Below are 19,007 nucleotides of genomic sequence, written 5' to 3' on the forward strand. Positions count from 1 at the left end.
CCTCTTACTTCTGCAACTGCAAGTAACTCCATTGGCTACAGTAAAATGATGCCACTATGAAATCTGTGCACAAAAGGAGAATTGGGCCCATTTATAGATTACTGTATGATGTAAAATTTGACTGTTACTTGATTGTTTGACCAACTCTGCATACATTACAGTTTTTAGCTCATTAGTAAATATGCATCTTGTATAGAAGAGATTTGACATCTTGCAAGATTCTTTAATTGATATTTTGTAACTGATATTCAGAACATAAGGGAAAGTACAGAATATGGTGTTATGGTGACAGAGCTGGAAATTTCCTCTCTTGCTTCTGAGGATATTCAGTGTGGTGATAAAATGATAACAAAAATTCTGCCAGTAACGCTGATGAGCTGGAAAACAAAGAAAGAATTCCTAAGCTCAGAACTGCTGGGGTCCGATAAAAGATTGAGTCAGAAGATCTGGTTTTATTTTGTGCTGAATGTCTGTGAAGTCTCATGAGCCCTAAATTAACAGACTATGTGACAGATTTTTATTTCACGGTGAAGACTTCTACACTGCCATGAGTTATCTTGACAAGCTGACCCAGCCTTTGAATAATGTGCAACATCTTTTTAAACAGCTAGGGCAGTGGGCATACTGGAATTCAAGATGGAATGACTGGAATTTATCCACACTACGCAGATTTCTTAATACAGAAAATAATGGCCTCTCTCTTGCAGTTTTGTATCCAGCACAGCTTCAGGTATGTTATGCTGGCTAAACATACTTCTAAAGTCTGCTCAAGAATCTGTCCTAATAGCCAATGCTGGGCAAGCCATGGCAAGAATAGATTAGGAAGAAACAAAACCGATAATTGGGGGCTGTTATTTAATGCTATTCTGTGATGTTATTCTCTTTATCTAAGTTTAAAATTAAGCCAAATACATTATAAATTTGGTACATAGTGCAATATACTTACATTATAGGAGTACATAAATTATAGGAGTACATGGAACTCCTACTGTAACTCAGCGTTTAGGGATAGAAATGTTCTTAACATTTCCCCTGGCACTTTATTTTTGTTCTTTAAGTTTATGGAGTAGGCCCAGATATTTGCACTGGCTTTTGGCTTCCTTTTAAGGGCCGAGAAACTGGACATGCACAGTAAGATATGCAGTAAAACGGATGACCAGTCCATACTGCAGTGGGGATATCACTATCCAGCTAATCTCTTTTTATTACTCATTAGTTGTGCAGAGGGTTAGAATTCATTTATCTGGTTATTATCTTTCAGCTTGGACAAGAAAAAGGCTCTACCAATGACTTCTCGAAGTATTAAATTTGTACCGCTGAGTACTGGCATTAGCCTATTTCTACCACTCTCTGCAGCTCCATCCTATTTTGCTTTTCTCTTTCTTTAAGGAAGGAGAGATTTCTATAAAGTCACCATTTCATTTGATTGATGGTACAGGATAGTGCTGCTACTGTAGGTAGAGATGGAGTTTGGAGAGAACAGACAAACCTTTTACCGTTTTCTCATTATCTTGCTGTCTTGCATACCTGAAAGGTTTGGCCTTTTTTCTGTATTGCTACTGCTAGAAGGATCACTTGATGCTAAAACAATCTAATAAATCCCTCTAAACAGACCTCTCTAAGTAGTAGTAATGTGGGATTGCAGGGCAGTTGCCATTGATCTTCACTGCCACCTTGACACCAAGGACTGACCTGATATATATACATTACATACACACACACACACCAAATATAACTTTTAAGAAGTGATGAGCACTCACAACCCAAATACATGTCAATTTTGCGAGTATTCAGCACCTCTGACAAGTGGGTTCGAAGTATCTCAGTTTGGTTACCCCAAAACCAAAGGCATCCAAAATCAGCATCTCTCTGAAAAATGTGGCTTAAGCATTTGGGGCAAGACTTAGGCCCTAAACACTGTCAGTTTGCGATTATGAGTCTGGCTTCATTTACTTTCTGAAGATTACTAAAGCCAAAGATGTCACTAATATAAGTTAGAAGACAGTGCAAGTGGGGCATATACTAACACATGCTGACCAGGCCCTCTCTGGACTTTTCCTGACATATATTCCTCCTGTTTGGTGGAGATTCTCTTTTTACTCCCATCTGCTATATTTTGAATTTCTCCGCATTGTCTCCCCCAGGTTAGAATGTTGTTCCCGAAAAGAACTAACTGCACAGTTCGCTATATTTTACCAGCAGATGGTACCTTTGATATTCTTTCTCCCTTGCTTGCTGCCTGTCCACTTCACTGCCGTGGGCTGCATGAGGGTCAATGGAGATTGACTCATTTCTAGCATTCTCATAAATCTTTTTTTCAGTAATGATGTACTCATAGAGATCCTGATTTTGCTCACAACAGAAAAACTGAAAAGCAAAGCAGTGGTGTTACTCCAGTAGGGGGTGATTCGTGGAGAAGCTCTGTTAACTCTTTCCAATCGCTTACTGATTCATAATCTTCAGAGGTTGGGTCAAGATCTTCATAGGAAGGAAATAATTTCAGCAAGCTGCCACAGTACTCACATGTTGCAGCAGATTCCTCTTCTATCTACAATGGGGGCGTGGGAGAGGAAAACAAGGATTTGCATGGTGATGTGATGTTTCTATAATCCTCCTATTCTAGGAAAAGGAGGCACCTTCAAAAACGCCATGTTTTAAAGTCCTTTACTTCAGTCTATGCATGCACAACCAAGCTTCTGAGCTGATTAGCATGACAATTTGAAGACTATGGCTCACTTTTACTTTCTAAGGAGATTGCCAAGCACTGTAAGTTATCCAATTTATTTCATTAGGGATCTTGAAGAGCTGTCTAGCTCCTGCAAAGTTGGTGACAGAGGAGCCTGGGCAGTGTTGCAAATTTTTTGTTGCCTGGGTTCCTGGCAAAAAGTATTTTCAGAGACCGTTTTTCCTCCTTCCCCTGTGGCTTGCTTGCTTGTTTGTTTGTTTATTTATTTATTTTACAAGGCGTTTCTTAGTCCCAGCGCCCTGGATCAAATTCAGATAAATGATCAGGTGTGTTTAAAGAGCAGCTCTGGTCAGTGGAACACTGTCTACTTCCAGCTCCCAGCCCTTACAGAATGATATTTAGATTGCTTGGCCATTGTCTTATTTTTGAAGCAGTGTTGTCTTTATTAGATAAACATATACCACTTTGGGTACCCAGAACTATGTACTGTGCGTGCATCATTATGCATAAACCAAAATAAGATTGTATATCTCAGTTTTAGTGAAAGAACTAGATTTTGCCCTAGAAACATATCCTCAGCATAAAATAGTGTGGGATGCTTGCACAGTCTAATGTATTTTGGTACGTGGATTAGACATTTCAGTGCCCTAGTGAATGACCACCTCACTGCTAATGAAACCCTTGCAAGTTGAGTTTGACAGATGGCAGCATCTTACACAGACTTCATTTTTCCCTCCTGCGGCTCTTGGGGGTTAATACAAACACACTACCATGTAGCAGAAAGAAACATCACCTGTATCTCCAGGCCTTCTCTTGATGATTCTGGCCTATATGCTAGAATAGTTGGTGGCCCAATATGGGACAGTGTGCGCAGAGATTCCTCAAACAGCCTTATGAAGTCTTCATTAAACTTAAATTTGAAAACAGCAAATTCAGTGTAGAGTCAGCTCTTTTTCAGAGGGAAAATTAAGAATAAAATGTATAATTGTAGGGACCAGAGAACCATACCTCCATGTCGCACAAAATGCCTAAACTGCTGAGGTCTTGTGACAGCACTGCATGTATATCTGAATAGCAGCAATGAGAATTAATTAGGGAAGGCGTTGTGTTCTAGGAGAGCATTTCTTCCTAGCATCTTGGGAGGAATTCCCTCCCTGGCTTTTCAACACCCCTTCTCTCCCCTCCCCTTCCTTAACACATGCCACCTAGCTGGAACATCTTTGGAGCTTATCAACACACTGCTCCTAAACCATTGGTAGGGTTGCTGTCCATCAGTGTGGAGCCCTTCCCCGCGTTGATCGGGGAAAGGACATATAGGCCTTGATCCCATACAGTACTTAAGCATGTGCAGTAAAGCATGGGCTTAATTTTAAACAAGGAATAGTCCCATTGAAGTCAACAGGACTGCTCACTGCTTAAATCTAAGCATTTAAGTGAAGTGTTGGATTAGGGCTATAGTGTCTAAAGCAGTTCCCACCTCTGCTGTCTTGAGAAGCAAGAGACTGGAAGCTAGAGATGGGGAAACTCCTATTAAGTCTTCTAATCCATCCCCTGCCAGTGCAAGACTGTTTCCTATATTTTGGGCTTGTCTACACTGGTACTTTACAATGCTGCAACTTTCTTGCTCAGGCGTGTGAAAAAACACACCCCTGAGCGCAGCAAGTTTTAGCGCTGTAACGTGTCAGTATAGACAGTGCACCAGCACTGGACAGCACGGCTCCCAGCACTGGTAGCTACTCTCCTTGTAGAGGTGGGTTTTTGTTGTTGTTTTTTTTAGAGCAGCGGGAGAGCTGTCTCCCAGTGGTGTGCCACGGCAGCGCTTTAACGTTGCCTGTGTAGACAAGCCCTTAGTCTACACATAAATATCCGAAATTAAGGGGGTTTTCACCACTCCCCTCAGACAGCTATTCCCAATCCAGTAGAAATGGTTGGCAGGAAGCTTTTCCTGACATCCAGTCACAACGAATCCTATTACTTAGTTTTATTTCCTTGTGCCACCCCTTATAATTCACCTTCCACCTTACAATTTACATCCTTCACAATCTTGCAACAAGTCATATTCCCCCAGTTATGGCTCAGAGAAGCCACACTTCTAGTTCTTTTAATCTGGTCAGTCCTTCTAATCCCAAACCATTTTTGTTGCTCTTTTCTGAGTTCCCTGCCCTTTGTCACTATCCAATAGGTATTAGTGTGTCCAGAATTGAATGCAGCCCTCCAAGAGGGAAAGCAGAAGCAGCTCCTCTGGGTATCAGTTTACCATTTCCAGCAGCAGTAGCGATGTGAATGCTGTCTTTCTTGAGCTCTTCAGTCTTTCTCTGAACTAGAATTAAAATACACAGTCAACATAGGCAGTGGCCAAGCTTTGACAATGTGTTTGATCTCGTCAAAGAAAAGAGCTGCAGGGAATGCTGAGCTGGAGGAGAGGAAACACCAGGGGGGGAGACCAAAATACATTGAGTGCTACACTGTGGACGGGCCTCTCTTTAATATAGTGGCGTGGTGCCATGAGACTACAAGCCCCAGGCATTCGATGCTCCATCTTGTCTCCAGTATTTCCTCTTGCAATGTGTTTGTATTGGATTTTACAAATAAGTATCCATTAAAGTCTAATTGAGCAGCCCTTTTGTACAGGATATCCCAATCAACAGTGGTTGTCCAGTAAAAGTATTAGCTCAGCCACCTTGTCTTTCTCACATCCTGGGACCAACACAGCTACAATAACACTGCAGATAGCATTTGGATGATGCAGTGTAGTTGTAGCCGTGTCGGTCCCAGGATATTAGAGACACAAGGGGGGTAAGTAATATCTTTTATTTAGAGACAAGCCTTTGAGCCAGTTTCCTTCAGGACACAACCAACTTTTTCTACAAACTCTGCAACATTAACCACCTGCCTCAGAACACCATCCTTGCCACCATGGATGTCACTTCCCGATACACCAACATCCCTCACAATGACGGCAGAGCTGCCTGCCTCAGATATTTACAAGACAATGGACAACCCTCAGATATCCACCCCAAACACATTGCCAAACTCATCCATTTCATCCTCCCCCATAATATTTTTATATTCAACAACAAACACTTTGTCCAAACCATGAGAACAGCCATTGGTACTAGGATGGCTCCCCAATGTGCCAGCCTCCTCATTGGCCACCTTAAAGAAGAATTTCTGGACAAATGCACCACAAAACCAATGATATTCCTGAGACACATTGATATTTTCATCCTCTGGACAGATGGCTTGAACTCCCTCATAGATTTCCACCACAACTTCAACAACGACCACCCATCCATTAAACTCTCTCTAGAACACTCCCACACCAGCATCAGCTTCCTGGACACCACAATCAGCTTCAACAATGGAATCCTACACATGTCTATATACAAGAAACCCACACATCATCCCACCTACCTTCACAGATCCAATAATTATCCCAAACAAGAAATCTATCTTCAGCCAGACACTCAGATACCACAGAATATGCTCCGAGAAGAAAGTCTGGGATATACACCTTAACACACTCAAAACCTCCTTCACCAAACAGGGACACTCCACAAGAGAAGTAGATTCGATCATGGAATGGGCCACCCAAATACCTCAAGAGAACCTGCTTCAATACAGAAATCCCCTCCAACTGCACACCCCTAGTTATTGCCTACACCTCAGACTGGAACCTATCTGGGATATCATCAAATAACTACAACCAATATTTGATGGGGACCCCATCCTGAAAGAAATCTTTTCTGAACCCTGATTTCTGGCCTTCAAACAACGCCCCCACCTCTCCAAACTTATTGTCAGACCAGGACACACCAACTCAAAGCAGCACCAGAAGCTGCCAGAACAACAGATGCAAAACCTGCAGACATATCTCCACTGCTATGATCAACATTCCCCACAACACACCTTTCAAGATCCATGGATCCTGCACATGCCTATCACAACATATGGTGTATCTCATCTGGTGCACTAAATGTCCCAATAACTACGTGAGTAAAACCAGACAATCACTATGCTCTCAAATGAATTGAAATAGGAAAATGATAAAAACATCCTATCACACTTTTCACACAGTGATCGCTCTATATGTGACCTATCAGTCCTCATCCACTTTCAAAAGATGAGCCTGGGAGCTTAAATTCATTACTTCAGACACTAAAAATCATGGACTAAACAGAGATCTGTAATCCACTAACCCCCTCTTTTTGTCCTGTGACTGCAGAGGTGTTAATGGGCCACTCTCCCTTGAATGGTCCCTTACAATATGTGCTAGCTATTTATGCTAAACAATCTTGTCCACCTTGCATTTAGCTGTGATGCTCTGAGTATCTTTCCCAGATCTGAAGAAGAGCTTGTCTCTCTCACCAACAGGAGTTGGTCCAATAAAAGATATTATCCCAGTCATGCACCTCTCTAACATTTGGTCCAATCTGGATGACTCAGTTGAGCAGCAGAAGCAAAGAGGCCATATATTTTCAACTCTATTTAGAGGCTTTGAAAGTTATTTTCCATAGGTATATGGTACACAACTAGGTCTTTTATCTGCTGAGCATTCCCCCACAGACTGCTGGGTTTTCTTCTTACTAGCTGAACATTCTGTCACATGTTTAATAATAGTTGTATTTAGAAGAAGTGCTATCTAGTGGCTATAGGGTGACCAGACAGCAAGTGTGAAAAATCGGGACGGGGGTGGGGGGTAATAGGAGTCTATATAAGAAAAAGACCCCAAAATCGGGACTCTCCCTATACAATCGGGACATCTGGTCACCCTAAGTGGTTATAGCAAGGAGCTCTCCTAGGTTCTGTTCCCAACTCTGACATTGACTTGCTGTAGAACCTTGGGGAAAGTCACTTGACTTCTGTGTCAAGTTTACCCTTGTGTAAAATAAGGAATTACACAAACCCTTGGTTACTAGGCACCTTAGAAGAAAAATGCTATAAATGTGCAATTACTACTACACAAGTTGGCTCTTATACAGTAAGCAACAGATTCTTGAACTAGCAAAGCCATTTCTTACTGGTTTTTCTGTACATATGTTCATAAATCCAGCTTGTTTCCGTCTGCATTGACACTGAAATTCCTAAAGGTTTCTCTTGAGTTGAGTAATCAACATTATAAGATGTTTTTCTTTCCCTACATGTAAAACACAAATTGCAAATTAATCATGTATGGTAGACACAAAGAAGTTGCTTTTGAAAATCTATTCAAGCAGGAGGTTTTTCCAACTTGAGTGTTTAATACACTATTAGAATTTAGAGTAACACATGTATGTAGGACTAAAGGCCTAGAAACTTATTTTTGCTGTCTGTAAGATTTATAGACTTACGCTCAATCAAGTCAGTTTCTGAAGGTCTCCAATGGACTAGACAACGAAAATGTCCTTAAAAAAGGGCCTTTGAGATTAAACTATGAAAATCTCAGATTGGTTTCTCTCTCAAAGCATTAAGAAGCAAGTAAATGAACACTAGGTTTGTTTTATACTTTAAAACAAAAATTCTTGTCTTCCATGGTAAGAACTGAGATGAAAGATGTCAAGTCTGGGAAACCAGGATTAATCAAACCAGCATTTAAAATTCCTGTGCTCCACCATCAAGGTTGACTGTTCCAGTATTTGACTTTTCTCTTCTTGTGTCTGATCACAAAGACCCTGTTAAGTATCTATGGCTTTTTAATTTATAAATCAAATCCAAGGGCCCAAGACTCATGAGCAAACTTAAACAACAAAATAATAGATGCAGGCATGGGGAAGGAAAAAATGTTCAGTAGGTGAAACATTATCAACTTTAAGTATAGTCTATTTTAAACAGCACTGAGTTAAAATTTGCAAATCCACTTGCGTATCCCCTTGATTTCCAACACCTTTCATATGCAGAAGATTACAATCCACCTCAGCTATATCCAATTTATAGTTAAAGCATAACATGAAATCTAAAATTAGGGCTGATCTACACTAGAAAATTAGATCGACCCAGCTACATTGCTTGGGTGTGAAAAATCCATCCTCCCATCCCCTGAGTGACATAGTTAAGCTGTCCTAAGTCCCCATGTAGGCCATGCTAGGTTGATAGAACAATTCTTCCATTAACCTAGTTACCGCTTCTCGGGGAGATGGATTTACTACAGGGATGGGAGAACTCCTCCTTTTTGCTGCAGTAAGTGTCTACAACAGTGATTCTCAGCCTATTTACCATTGTGGGCTGCATATGCAGCTCTCTATGCGGTATATGGACTGCATCCACACAATATATATACTACCTGTATGGCCCTGAGGATGTCACATGGGCCCCAGCTGTGTACTGACTGGGCTGCAAGAGGCCCACGAGCCATGAGTTGAGAACCACTGGTCCACACTGAAGTGCCATAGCGGCACAGCTGCACCACTGTAGCATTTTAAGTGTAGACGTTCCTTACAGACTGAAAGCATCATAGAGCTCTTCCCTTTTCCACTACACAGTGCAGCTGTCCTACTACCTTGGAGAGGTGACTTCAACAGTTGAGTTGAAAGCTTTAGCTTGCTCAAAGCTATGAGCAAGTAATGTATATGAAATATGTTGGTGGTCCTAGTACAGATCCTAGTGAACAGGCATCGCAAAAACAACCACCAGACAGACATAGCACAAATAATCGGCACCCCTGTTGGTTATTTAAGTAGAAGCCAAAACAGGATGGACATAGAGAATGAACTACCCTTTCACTCACAGATACTTTCCCTCCAAATCCAGGTTGAAGCTTATTCTAAGAGTAGCCCATTGCCCATGCTGTACCAGCTTTGTGGATAAATAGAAGACCGCAGTCTCTGTGGCTGTCAAACACCTTTGACAAGGCCTATATCTTAAAAGCAGGCTTGAACTATATTCAGGAAAAACAATGAAAGCAATGGAGATTTGTAAGTAGCTTTCCTCACTGGTTCTAAGTTTCCCAGCTTTTGATCCTGTTTGACAAGTCATATTAAGTTCTGTGGTAATTTTGCATGTGCTTACCTGCTTAACTTGTGTAATGAGGGAGAGCAAGTTTCTCTTCTAATTCCACCTAATATTGTAGGAAGGCCTTTTGTACCTGTTGAACACAACAAACTAGTCTATGCATGCAATACAAACAATACTAAATGATTAAACACACAGACTCTTCACTGCAGCTGCTGTTCATGAGAGAGAACTGTATGTGTTAAAATCCAAACTAAAACACGTGCTACTTTTTAAATGGTAGTTCCATAGCAAGGTGCTTCTTAAGAGCAGAAATTTTCTACTTAGTTCAAAAAGATGACGTATTCAGGACTAACTCCTGAATCTGTTTTGAGGGATTATTATTGCCGCATGCAGTCTAACCAGGGCCGGCTCTACCATTTTTGCCGTCCCAAGCCCCCCCCCCCCCCCCAAAAAAAGCCGCTCAAACTGCCGAAGCAAAAAATATATATATATATGCCGCCCCTTAGCATGTGCTGCCCCAGGCACATGCATCCTCCGCTGGTGCCTGGAGCCAGCCCTGAGTCTAACAACTAACCTACAGTAATACTATCCTCACTAGGCTTCCCAAGCTATTGACCTGGAGGTTTCAATCCCAGCAGAATTCAGCTGCTCAGGTGCTCCTTTTGTCTAGCACTAAGAGTCACTTATGCCCACCCTTCTCGAAGTGCCCTGCCTGCCAATATGCTATGTTTCTGTTTATAAAGTCCATTCAAATCTAGGACATAAATACTTCAATGATCAGCTTTTGCCCTAAGCCCCTCCTTGGCTGTGTTGGGTCTGCTCTCATCCCATGTTCTTTCTGGTTGATCATAGAGCACAAGTTTCTCAGTGAAAGACTTGATTGAGGAACTAACTCTTGGAAGGGGTGGACAAAATTTCTTCCTTAGCTGCCTTAGGACACATGGTAAGACACATTCATTGTGGTTGGCTAGTTCTTGATAGTTTGCCCCCCGCTTGTTTATTGGATTTACTAATCCTTCCCCTCTTGCTCTCTTTTGTAATAATTGAGCCTACAACTTTATCCTAATTGTGAGCTTACCTGTGGAAAAGTAACTGAAAGGTCATTAAATGTTATAATAACCTATAACAATCTATTTGTGGGGAAATGTACAAAAAGAAGACAGACTAAATTAATCCAAACAAAAGGCCTATTGATAAAACTGAAGGACTATGTTAAGATCATGCTTAGTAAACAAGCGGAATGTGGAATTGGAAATTAGGCCTAATTGATGGACAAAATAATGAGGGGAGGAGCTATTTCAGCCAATCACCCCTTTTTGGGGCCCTTAAAAACAGACTTTGGGAGGGCAGGGAAAGACTAATACCGCCACTGCTACAGCCACTGGTATGGGACTTTCCATCATGACACCCAGATGTTGGCACATAGTGGGAACACGTGACCATCACCGCTGCACCAGCAAGGACCCTTGCCTGCTACATGAGAGATCCTGCTCTGTCTTCCCCTCCCTTGTCTCTCTCTTTCCATCCCCCACTCTTGTCGCTTTTCACTTGAGCCTAAAAAATACTGTGCTGTGCAGCACTAGCACAATGAGATGAGACAGCCCATCCAGTTCTGCTCAGCCTGAGAAGAACCTGACCAAACCAGATGTCCCTGACCGGGGAGGAAAGCCAGGGTCCAGAGCAACAGGTGCGTGATGGGCCAGCCCAAAGCACCTGTTTATGACTGACTAGCCCCGTTTCCTGAGAACATCAACAAAAGCTGTATTTCCTCATTTTTACTATCTTATCTCTCTTCTCTCCCTTCTGGGTCCATCTGTTTTGTCAAAAGCAGGAAAGTGACCATCATTCCTGACTCAGGATTAAATGGAACTAGTCACTTTCTTCCTCATCAAGGAGGACTGTTTGATGGAATAAGACTCACTGTGGTGTCCCAGGCCTTGTAGTTCCCAGACAACTGTTGCACCCTGGCCTCTGCCTCATGTTTGCTGAAACCTGGTGAGCTGAGAAGCTGATTGGAGGAGCACCCAGTCTCCACCGATTGGTCCAACCCCGCTATTTAAGCCAGACGGCGGTACAGGAAGTTGTTTGAGCAACAAGGTGATTTCCTGTTGCAGCTCCCTGGGACCCTGCTTCTTGCACCCAACCCTGTTCCCAATTCTTGCTTTGCTCCTGGCTTCTACCTCACCCCTGCCTTTGCTCCTGTTCCCACTGGGCTCATGCATTGTGCTTGATCCTTGCCTTTCCTCCATTTCCTGCCCTTACCTCGCTTCCACCATCACTTACCTGTCCTGACTCTGACTTCTGACTCTGGCTTGACCCCTGGCTCTGGTAATTAGCAGTTGACCCTGGTGCTGACCCTTGGCTTTGTTTCCCCAACCTGGGTGCCTGCTAGGCCACTAGACCTGATTCCTGCTCTGACTACTAGACCAGACTGCCTACATCCCAGGCAACAGCATTCGAACCCATATTCCCTCTCTAAAAAGACTTTAACTTTGTTTTGCATAATCACTCAGTTTCAATTGGTTTTTTTGCCTTCTTTTAATTCTTTTCCTTTTTTTGTGTTTCAAATCAATAAATTTCTGACCTTTGGTATGAGTTTCCTAGTGTGTTTTCCATGGTACTAAGCTGGCTAAGGTCTCATATACCAAACCTTGTTTAGAACTGTTTGACATGGAACAGTTACAGGTTATGCTAATGCCTTTAACTTGTTGGGCCCATATAATACATCACAATTAATACAACATCCCCTTTATTTATACAGGTGGGACACTGATCCCTTTTGTTGATGGGTGCTTGCCTGAAGATTATTAGATCTCCACTTTCATAGATTCCAAGGCCAGAAGAAACCACTGTGATCATCTAATCTGATCTCCTATCGGGCTGTATCCAGATGGCTTTTAGTTTAGGCCTGGTCGACACTAGAAACTTTTCTCAGTATAGTAATGTCACTTAGGGATTTGAGGTTTTTTATTATATTTTTATATCAGTAAAAGCCCTAGTCTGGACATGATTTATATTGGGGAAAAATATGTTTTTGCTGGCATAGCTTGTTTTCTTTGGGGAACTATGATAAGCTATAGCAGTAAAAAAGCTCTTTTGCTAGTATAAGCTGTGCCTACACTAGAAAGTGTTTTTGTTCTAAGTGGGGAGTAGATACTTTGCAGGGGACCTTATAAACGACATAAAATAGGGTTACTATTAAACTGACTAGCCTAGTTGGACCTGAAGTCACTGTGGAAGAGAGGAACACTGTTCTTTTTAAGGTTGCAATTGTATTAGATTTTCCAACTATCTAATGAGACACCACCTTTCAGAAGGCAGATAACTAGACAGGCAGGACACTTCTTTCTGGAACCAGATTGTGAAGGGTGGGAAATCCAGTAGTTACACTGTGCATATGTTAATATGTGCCTGGCTTTCATTCTCTGAGCAATGCTTATTCTTAATCCTTTCTATGCTAGGAAAAAATGATGCACTTTGATACTGCCAGTTTTGGGTCATACTGTGCTTTTTCAAGATGATGTGCCAGCTTTCAGTATGATTCTAAGGAAAGGAAGAAGTGAGAGTACTAGAATAAGGACGGTGGACTTCAAAAAAGCAGACTTTAACAAATTCAGAGAACTGATAGGTTAAGGTCCCATGGGAAGAAAATCTAAGGGAAAAGAGTTCAGGAGAGCTGGCAGTTTCTCAAGGTGGCAATATTAAAGGCATAACTGCACACTATCCTGATTCTAAGGAAAGATAGGAAGAACAGTAAGAGTCAAATATGGCTGCAGGAGCTTTTTAATGACCTGAAAATAAAAAAGCAATCCTAAAAAAGGGGAAACCTGGGCAAATTGCTAAGGAGTACAAAAGGATAGAAAAGCACGTAGGGACAAATCAGAGAGGCTAAGGCACAAAATGAGTTACATTTAGCAAGGGAAATAAAAGGCAATAAGAAGTTGTTCTTTAAGTACATTAGGAGCAAAAGAAAGACAAAGGAAAGTGTAGGTCCTCTACTTAGTGGAGAAAGAAAGCTAATAACTGATGACATGAAGAAAGCTGAGGTGTTTAATGCCTATTTTGCTTCAGTCTTCACTAAAAAGGTTAATGGTGATCAGCTACTCAACACAATTAATATTAACAACAAAGGGGAAGGAATTCAAAGCAGGGAAAGAACAGATTAAAGAATATTTAGATAAGTTAGGGATAGTCAAGTTGGCAAGGCCTGATGAAATTCATCTTAGGGCACTTAATGAAGTAATCTCTGAACCGTTAGCAATTATCTTTGAGAACTCCTGGAGGATGGGTGATGTCCCAGAAGACTAGAAAAGTGCAAACATAGTACCTAGCTTTGAAAAGAGGAACAAAGATGCCCCCATGAATTATAGACCGGTCAGCCTAAATTTGATACCTGGAAAGAGGCTGAAACAAATTATTAAACAATGAATTTGTAAACACCTGGAGGATAATAGGGTTACCAGGAATAGCCAACATGGATTTGTCAAGAACAAATCATGCCAAAGCAACCTAATTTCCTTTACTGAGAGAGTTACTGGCACAGTGGATAGGAGGGAAGCAGTAGATATGATCTATCTTGATTTTTAGTAAGGCTTTTGATCAGGCCCGCTGAAGGGGGGGGGGGGGGGCAAAGGGTGCCCTGGCCACTGCCAGCGGCAGCACAGTGGAGCTAAGGCAGGCTTCCTGCCCACCCTCACTCCACACCGCTCCCGGAAGCAGTCGGCACATCCCTAAAGCCCCTGGAGGGAAGGGGGTCTCCGCGCAGTGTCCCCAGCACCGACTCTGCAGCTCCCATTGGCCGGGAACTGCAGCCAAAGGGAGCTGTGGTGGCAGTGCCTGCGGGCAGCAGTGCACAGAGACCCCTGGGCCCCCCACCTAGGAGCCACTGCTAAAGGGACGTGCCTGTTGCTTTTGGGAGCCGGCCCCCTCCTGCACCCCAACCCCCTGCCCCAACCTAGACTCCATACCCTGCACCCCTTCCTGCACCCAAACTCCCTCTCAGAGCCTGCATGGTCTCAGTGAAGGGGCGGGGCAGGGGATGGGGCAAGGGTCTTTGGGTTTGCGCAATTAGACAGTTGGCAACCCTACCAGGCGGGCGTGCCAAAGCCCTGGCCGTGCTGCAAGAGTGCGCCCAGCAGTGCAGCCGGAAACTCGCTGGGCACCAGCCAGCGCAGGTGCAGCACCGCCCAAGTGTTAGGTGGTCTGTGTCCGTGCAGGTGCGGCTTGTGCATGTGTGGGGACCCATTGATTGTTCTGTCCTGGGGCCAGAATTGCTGTCAGCGGGCCTGCTTTTGACATAGTTCCACACTGCATTCTCATAAGAAAATTAGGGATATGTAGCCTAGATGAAATTACTAAAAGGTAGGTGCACAACTAGTTGAAACACTGTACTCAAAGAGTAGTTATCAATGTTTCACTTTCTAACTGGGAGGGCACAGGTCAGTCCTGGGTCCAGTACTAGTCAATACTGTATTTTCATTAGTGACTTGGATAATGGAGTGGGGAGTATGCTTATAAAATCTGTAGATGAAATCAAACTAGGAGGGGTTGCAAGCACTCTGGAGGACAGGATTAGAATTCAAAATTACTGTGACAAATCAGAGAATTGGTCTGAAATCAACAAGATGAAATTCATTAAAGACAAGTGTTAAGTATTATACGTAGGAGGAAAAAAATCAAATGCACAGCTATAGAATGGGGAATAACTGGATAGAGGATAGTACTTCTGAAAAGGATCTGGGGTTATAGTGGATAACACTGAATATGAGTCTTCACTGTGATGCAGCTGCAAAAAAGGCTAATATCATTCTGGGGTGTATTAACAAGAGTATGTAAGATATGGGAGGCAAGTGTCCCACTCTACTTGGCACTCAGGAGGCCTCAGCTGGAGCACCGTGTTCAATTCAAGGACACCACACTTTAGGAAAGATGTGGAGAAATTGGAGTTCAGAGGAGAGCAACAAAAATGATAAAAGGTTTAGAAACCTGACTTATGTAGAAAGGTTAAAAAATGGGATATGTTTAGTCTTGAGAAAAGAAGACTGACAGGAGACCTAATAATAGTCTTCAAATATGTTAAGGGTTGCAATAAAGAGGATTATGATCAATTGTTCTCCATGTCCACTGAAGGTAGGAGAAGTAGTAATGGTCTTAATCTGTAGCAAGGGAGATTTAGGTTAGATATCAGGAAAAACTTTACCCTGATAGTTGGAGTTATCCTCTGGAATAGGCTTCCGGGGAAGTTGTGGAATGCCCATCATTGGAGGTTTTTAAAAACAGTTTGGACAAACACCTGTCAGGCATGGGCAGTGGGTATAAGCCTCCCCTAAGCCTCCCCTAAACCAAGCCCTGGCCCTGCCCATGCTCTGCCCTCTCCCCCAAGCTGGCAGGAGCTCAGCTGCACCACCAGCCGGAGGCCAGCGGGCTGGCACTAGGGGCAGCCTGGTGGCCCGGGGCAGTTCAGCCAGGGCTCCTCTGGCCGCGAGGGGAGAGGGAGCACTTAGGGCTCCGGTGGACAGGGTGGGGCAAGCGCTCAGGGCTCCTGTGGACATGGGGTAGGGGTGGAGCCTTGGGCAGAAGGGGAAGCTGTGTGGCTAGCCTCCCCGAAGGGGGGGCTCACGCGCCGCTAACACTGTCAGGATGGTCTAAGTTTACTTGGTCTTGCCTCAGTGCAAGGGGCTGGACTCATTAATTTCTTGAGGTTCCTTCCAGTCCTACCTTTATTTGGTTCTATAATACCTGTGTTGGGAGCTGGTTGCTTTGTGGTGCTCTTCTGGAGGCTGGTCTCGGTTCTGGGTTCTGTGGTCCCATCAGATTTTCCTGCTGAACTCTTGTCTTGAGGCAATCTAAGCAGGTGAAAGGCAATATGATCAGACTTTAGGGGAAGGGCTTTTTACCCATAGTGCCTTACTAATACCCATGGTTAAGTCAGATGGCTTGCCATCTCCTAAGGCCCTATTGCCAAAGACAAAATGCTACACTTAGCTCGCTGTTTAGTGGCTTATATGAAATAAATGGGTACTCTTAATGTAGTTCCTACTGGATAGGTACCCATATTATAACAGCACCATGACTATCCTCATTAATCAACAAGAACAGAACACACAGTAATAGGCTTATACTGTAGCAGGGAAAATTTCAGTTAAATATTAGAAAAATATTTCTTGTATAAGGGCCTAATTCTGCCCTGTGATACATGTACAGAACTTTCACTAAAGGCAAGGAGAGTTGCACATAAGTTATCAGGGACAGAATTTCAGTTTCACAATGGAATATGTGAGTAAGGAAAGCTATGGAATCATCATCACTGGGAATATTAAGATGTAGGTACCCCTCTTGATGAATAACCAATTTTGCTGTGAAATTAGGGTGAGAGAAATCTACATGACAATGGATCATGGTTCTTTCCAACCAAATGATCATAATATAACTAAGGACCAACATCTGGAGAAGAGTGAAAGCAAAGACGACAGTTAATTGTACTGATTGTATTGACTATCTGGTTGTACAGTCCCCATATCAGGAATGGTTACAGCATACCTCAGCTCAGACAATAATACAAACAAATTAACTTTTATGTTGAATTAATAATTCAGCTACAGCCTGCTCTAACTCCCATTGAAATCAATGCAAATCATTCCACTAAGTTCAAATGGGAGTTGAAGTGGGTCCTTCCTTACCTGCTTAATGTATCTAATGATGTGGAAATTTCTCTTCTAATTCCTCCTAGTACTTTGGAACCTGTAACATACAAAAATCGCTAGTATTTATACTAGATTGTATCTGTAAACTAGTAATAAGCATAATTCTGACCTGCTCTAGAAGACTAAAGAATTGTATGTTGACATGAATGTAAATTAAAAACAAAACTTGTTTTGTACTGAATTAAATAAAACCAACAGAGCAAATGCCCTGTCTTAAATGAGAATGAGAGTAAACTCCTTTTCCTGGCTTCAGATAAGGGTGACCACCTTCCCTTCCCCACCTGACCAGTGATTTTATGGTCCAGATTATTGAGGCAAAAGTGCTCAAATTTGGGTGCCTATAGCCAGGGCCATCCATAGTGGGGTGTGGGGCCCAGGACAACCCCCACCCCTCCGGCCCAGGCCCCGCCCCCACTCCACCCCTTCCCCCAAGCTCCCGCCTCTTCTCTTCCCTTCCCCACCCCTTCCCCCAAACCCGCCCCTTTCTGGCTTCTGCCCCCTCCCCTGAGCGACACCGGGAGCTGGTGGGGCGGGCTGGGGCTGGGTTGCTCACTGCTGCCGGCGCCAGGCCTCCCGCTAGTTCCCCAGGACCCCACATCCTGAAGCATGGGGCCCCCTAAAGCGCAGGGCCTGGGGCGGTTGCCCCAGTCTGTCCTATGGACGAGATGGCTCTGTCTATAGCTAGGCACCTAAATCTGTAGCTAGGTACCTAAATGAAGTTAATAGAGAATGTGTGTGCTCAGCACCTCTGGAAAATCAGGCTACATATTTAGGAGCGTAAATATAGATTTAGGTGTCAAAGTTTAGGCATCTAAAACTGAAAATATTGCTCTGACCCTATACCCCATTTTTCAGTGCACCTCTCTTTCTTGCCCCAAGGTATTTACTTCCTTTTCCTACATGCTCCAGATCACTGCCTCCTCCCTTGTTGTGTGCACTGATTTTTCCTTTCCCCTATATGCCCAATGCACTACAACCCCAGTCTCTAGCAAGGATGGAATTACATCATAGTTGTACCTGGGCCTGGAGCTGGCTGTTCTGTGACCCCATCCTGGAGGCTGCTCTCTGATTCCACCTCTGTGGAACTCCTGTCTTCAGATGAGCTAAGCAAGTTGAAAAGACAGTATGTTCTGCTTACAGGGGAAAGACACTTCTCTGCATAGCATTATTGTCTCACTAATGACCCACTGTTTATAATAGATGACCTTATCTCAGTCTAAAGGAATTCAATTTCCCTCTCCTTGCACAAAGAAAATGCCACATTAGGAAGAACATTACTGTACTCTGTCTAGTTCCTAGTAGACATATTCATACAGTCCCTCCTCCTCCACTGGCACCTCTGCTAATCCTCTCAGCAGAGGTTCAAGGACTGAATAAGCATGAAGACTGAAATAAGGCTAACGTAGGAAAAACGGATACAGCTATGTTTATTCAATCTGGGAGTGGGGAACTGGAGGGAGGAGGACAGTAACTAAAGATAAGGAGACAATCAATGAGGACAGAACAAGTCATAATAGATGTAAAGTGCTATGCTAAGAAAGTTATACAGGCCATTTGGTAGGTGCAACATAGGTTACAAAATCATCTTGGCTACATTAGATGCTAGACATCTTCCTATCAAGGATGGTTTTGGGGAAAAACCTCAATATTGCCATGATGCAAGGAATGATGGACTAGATGACCCACTG

At 43.1% G+C, this 19,007-nt stretch overlaps 1 protein-coding gene across 1 annotated transcript in view; it reads right to left on the reverse strand.

Annotated features, from left to right (window-relative positions):
- ERICH6 (glutamate rich 6) overlaps positions 1–19,007 on the reverse strand; it is a 124,765-nt gene that overhangs the window by 11,432 nt on the left and 94,326 nt on the right. Inside the window, exons 2-11 of the mRNA XM_026649915.1 lie at positions 18,337–18,449; positions 17,296–17,356; positions 16,355–16,461; positions 9,671–9,746; positions 7,708–7,823; positions 4,944–5,006; positions 3,695–3,753; positions 3,480–3,596; positions 2,447–2,548; positions 2,210–2,367 (exon numbers count right to left, since the gene is read on the reverse strand). Coding sequence (XP_026505700.1) covers positions 2,210–2,367; positions 2,447–2,548; positions 3,480–3,596; positions 3,695–3,753; positions 4,944–5,006; positions 7,708–7,823; positions 9,671–9,746; positions 16,355–16,461; positions 17,296–17,356; positions 18,337–18,449 — 972 coding nt within the window. The remainder of the gene's footprint in view (positions 1–2,209; positions 2,368–2,446; positions 2,549–3,479; positions 3,597–3,694; positions 3,754–4,943; positions 5,007–7,707; positions 7,824–9,670; positions 9,747–16,354; positions 16,462–17,295; positions 17,357–18,336; positions 18,450–19,007) is intronic.

This window comes from Terrapene carolina, unplaced genomic scaffold (assembly GCF_002925995.2).
Source record: "Terrapene carolina triunguis isolate 2854851 unplaced genomic scaffold, T_m_triunguis-2.0 Scaffold88, whole genome shotgun sequence".
Lineage (NCBI taxonomy): Eukaryota > Metazoa > Chordata > Testudines > Emydidae > Terrapene > Terrapene triunguis.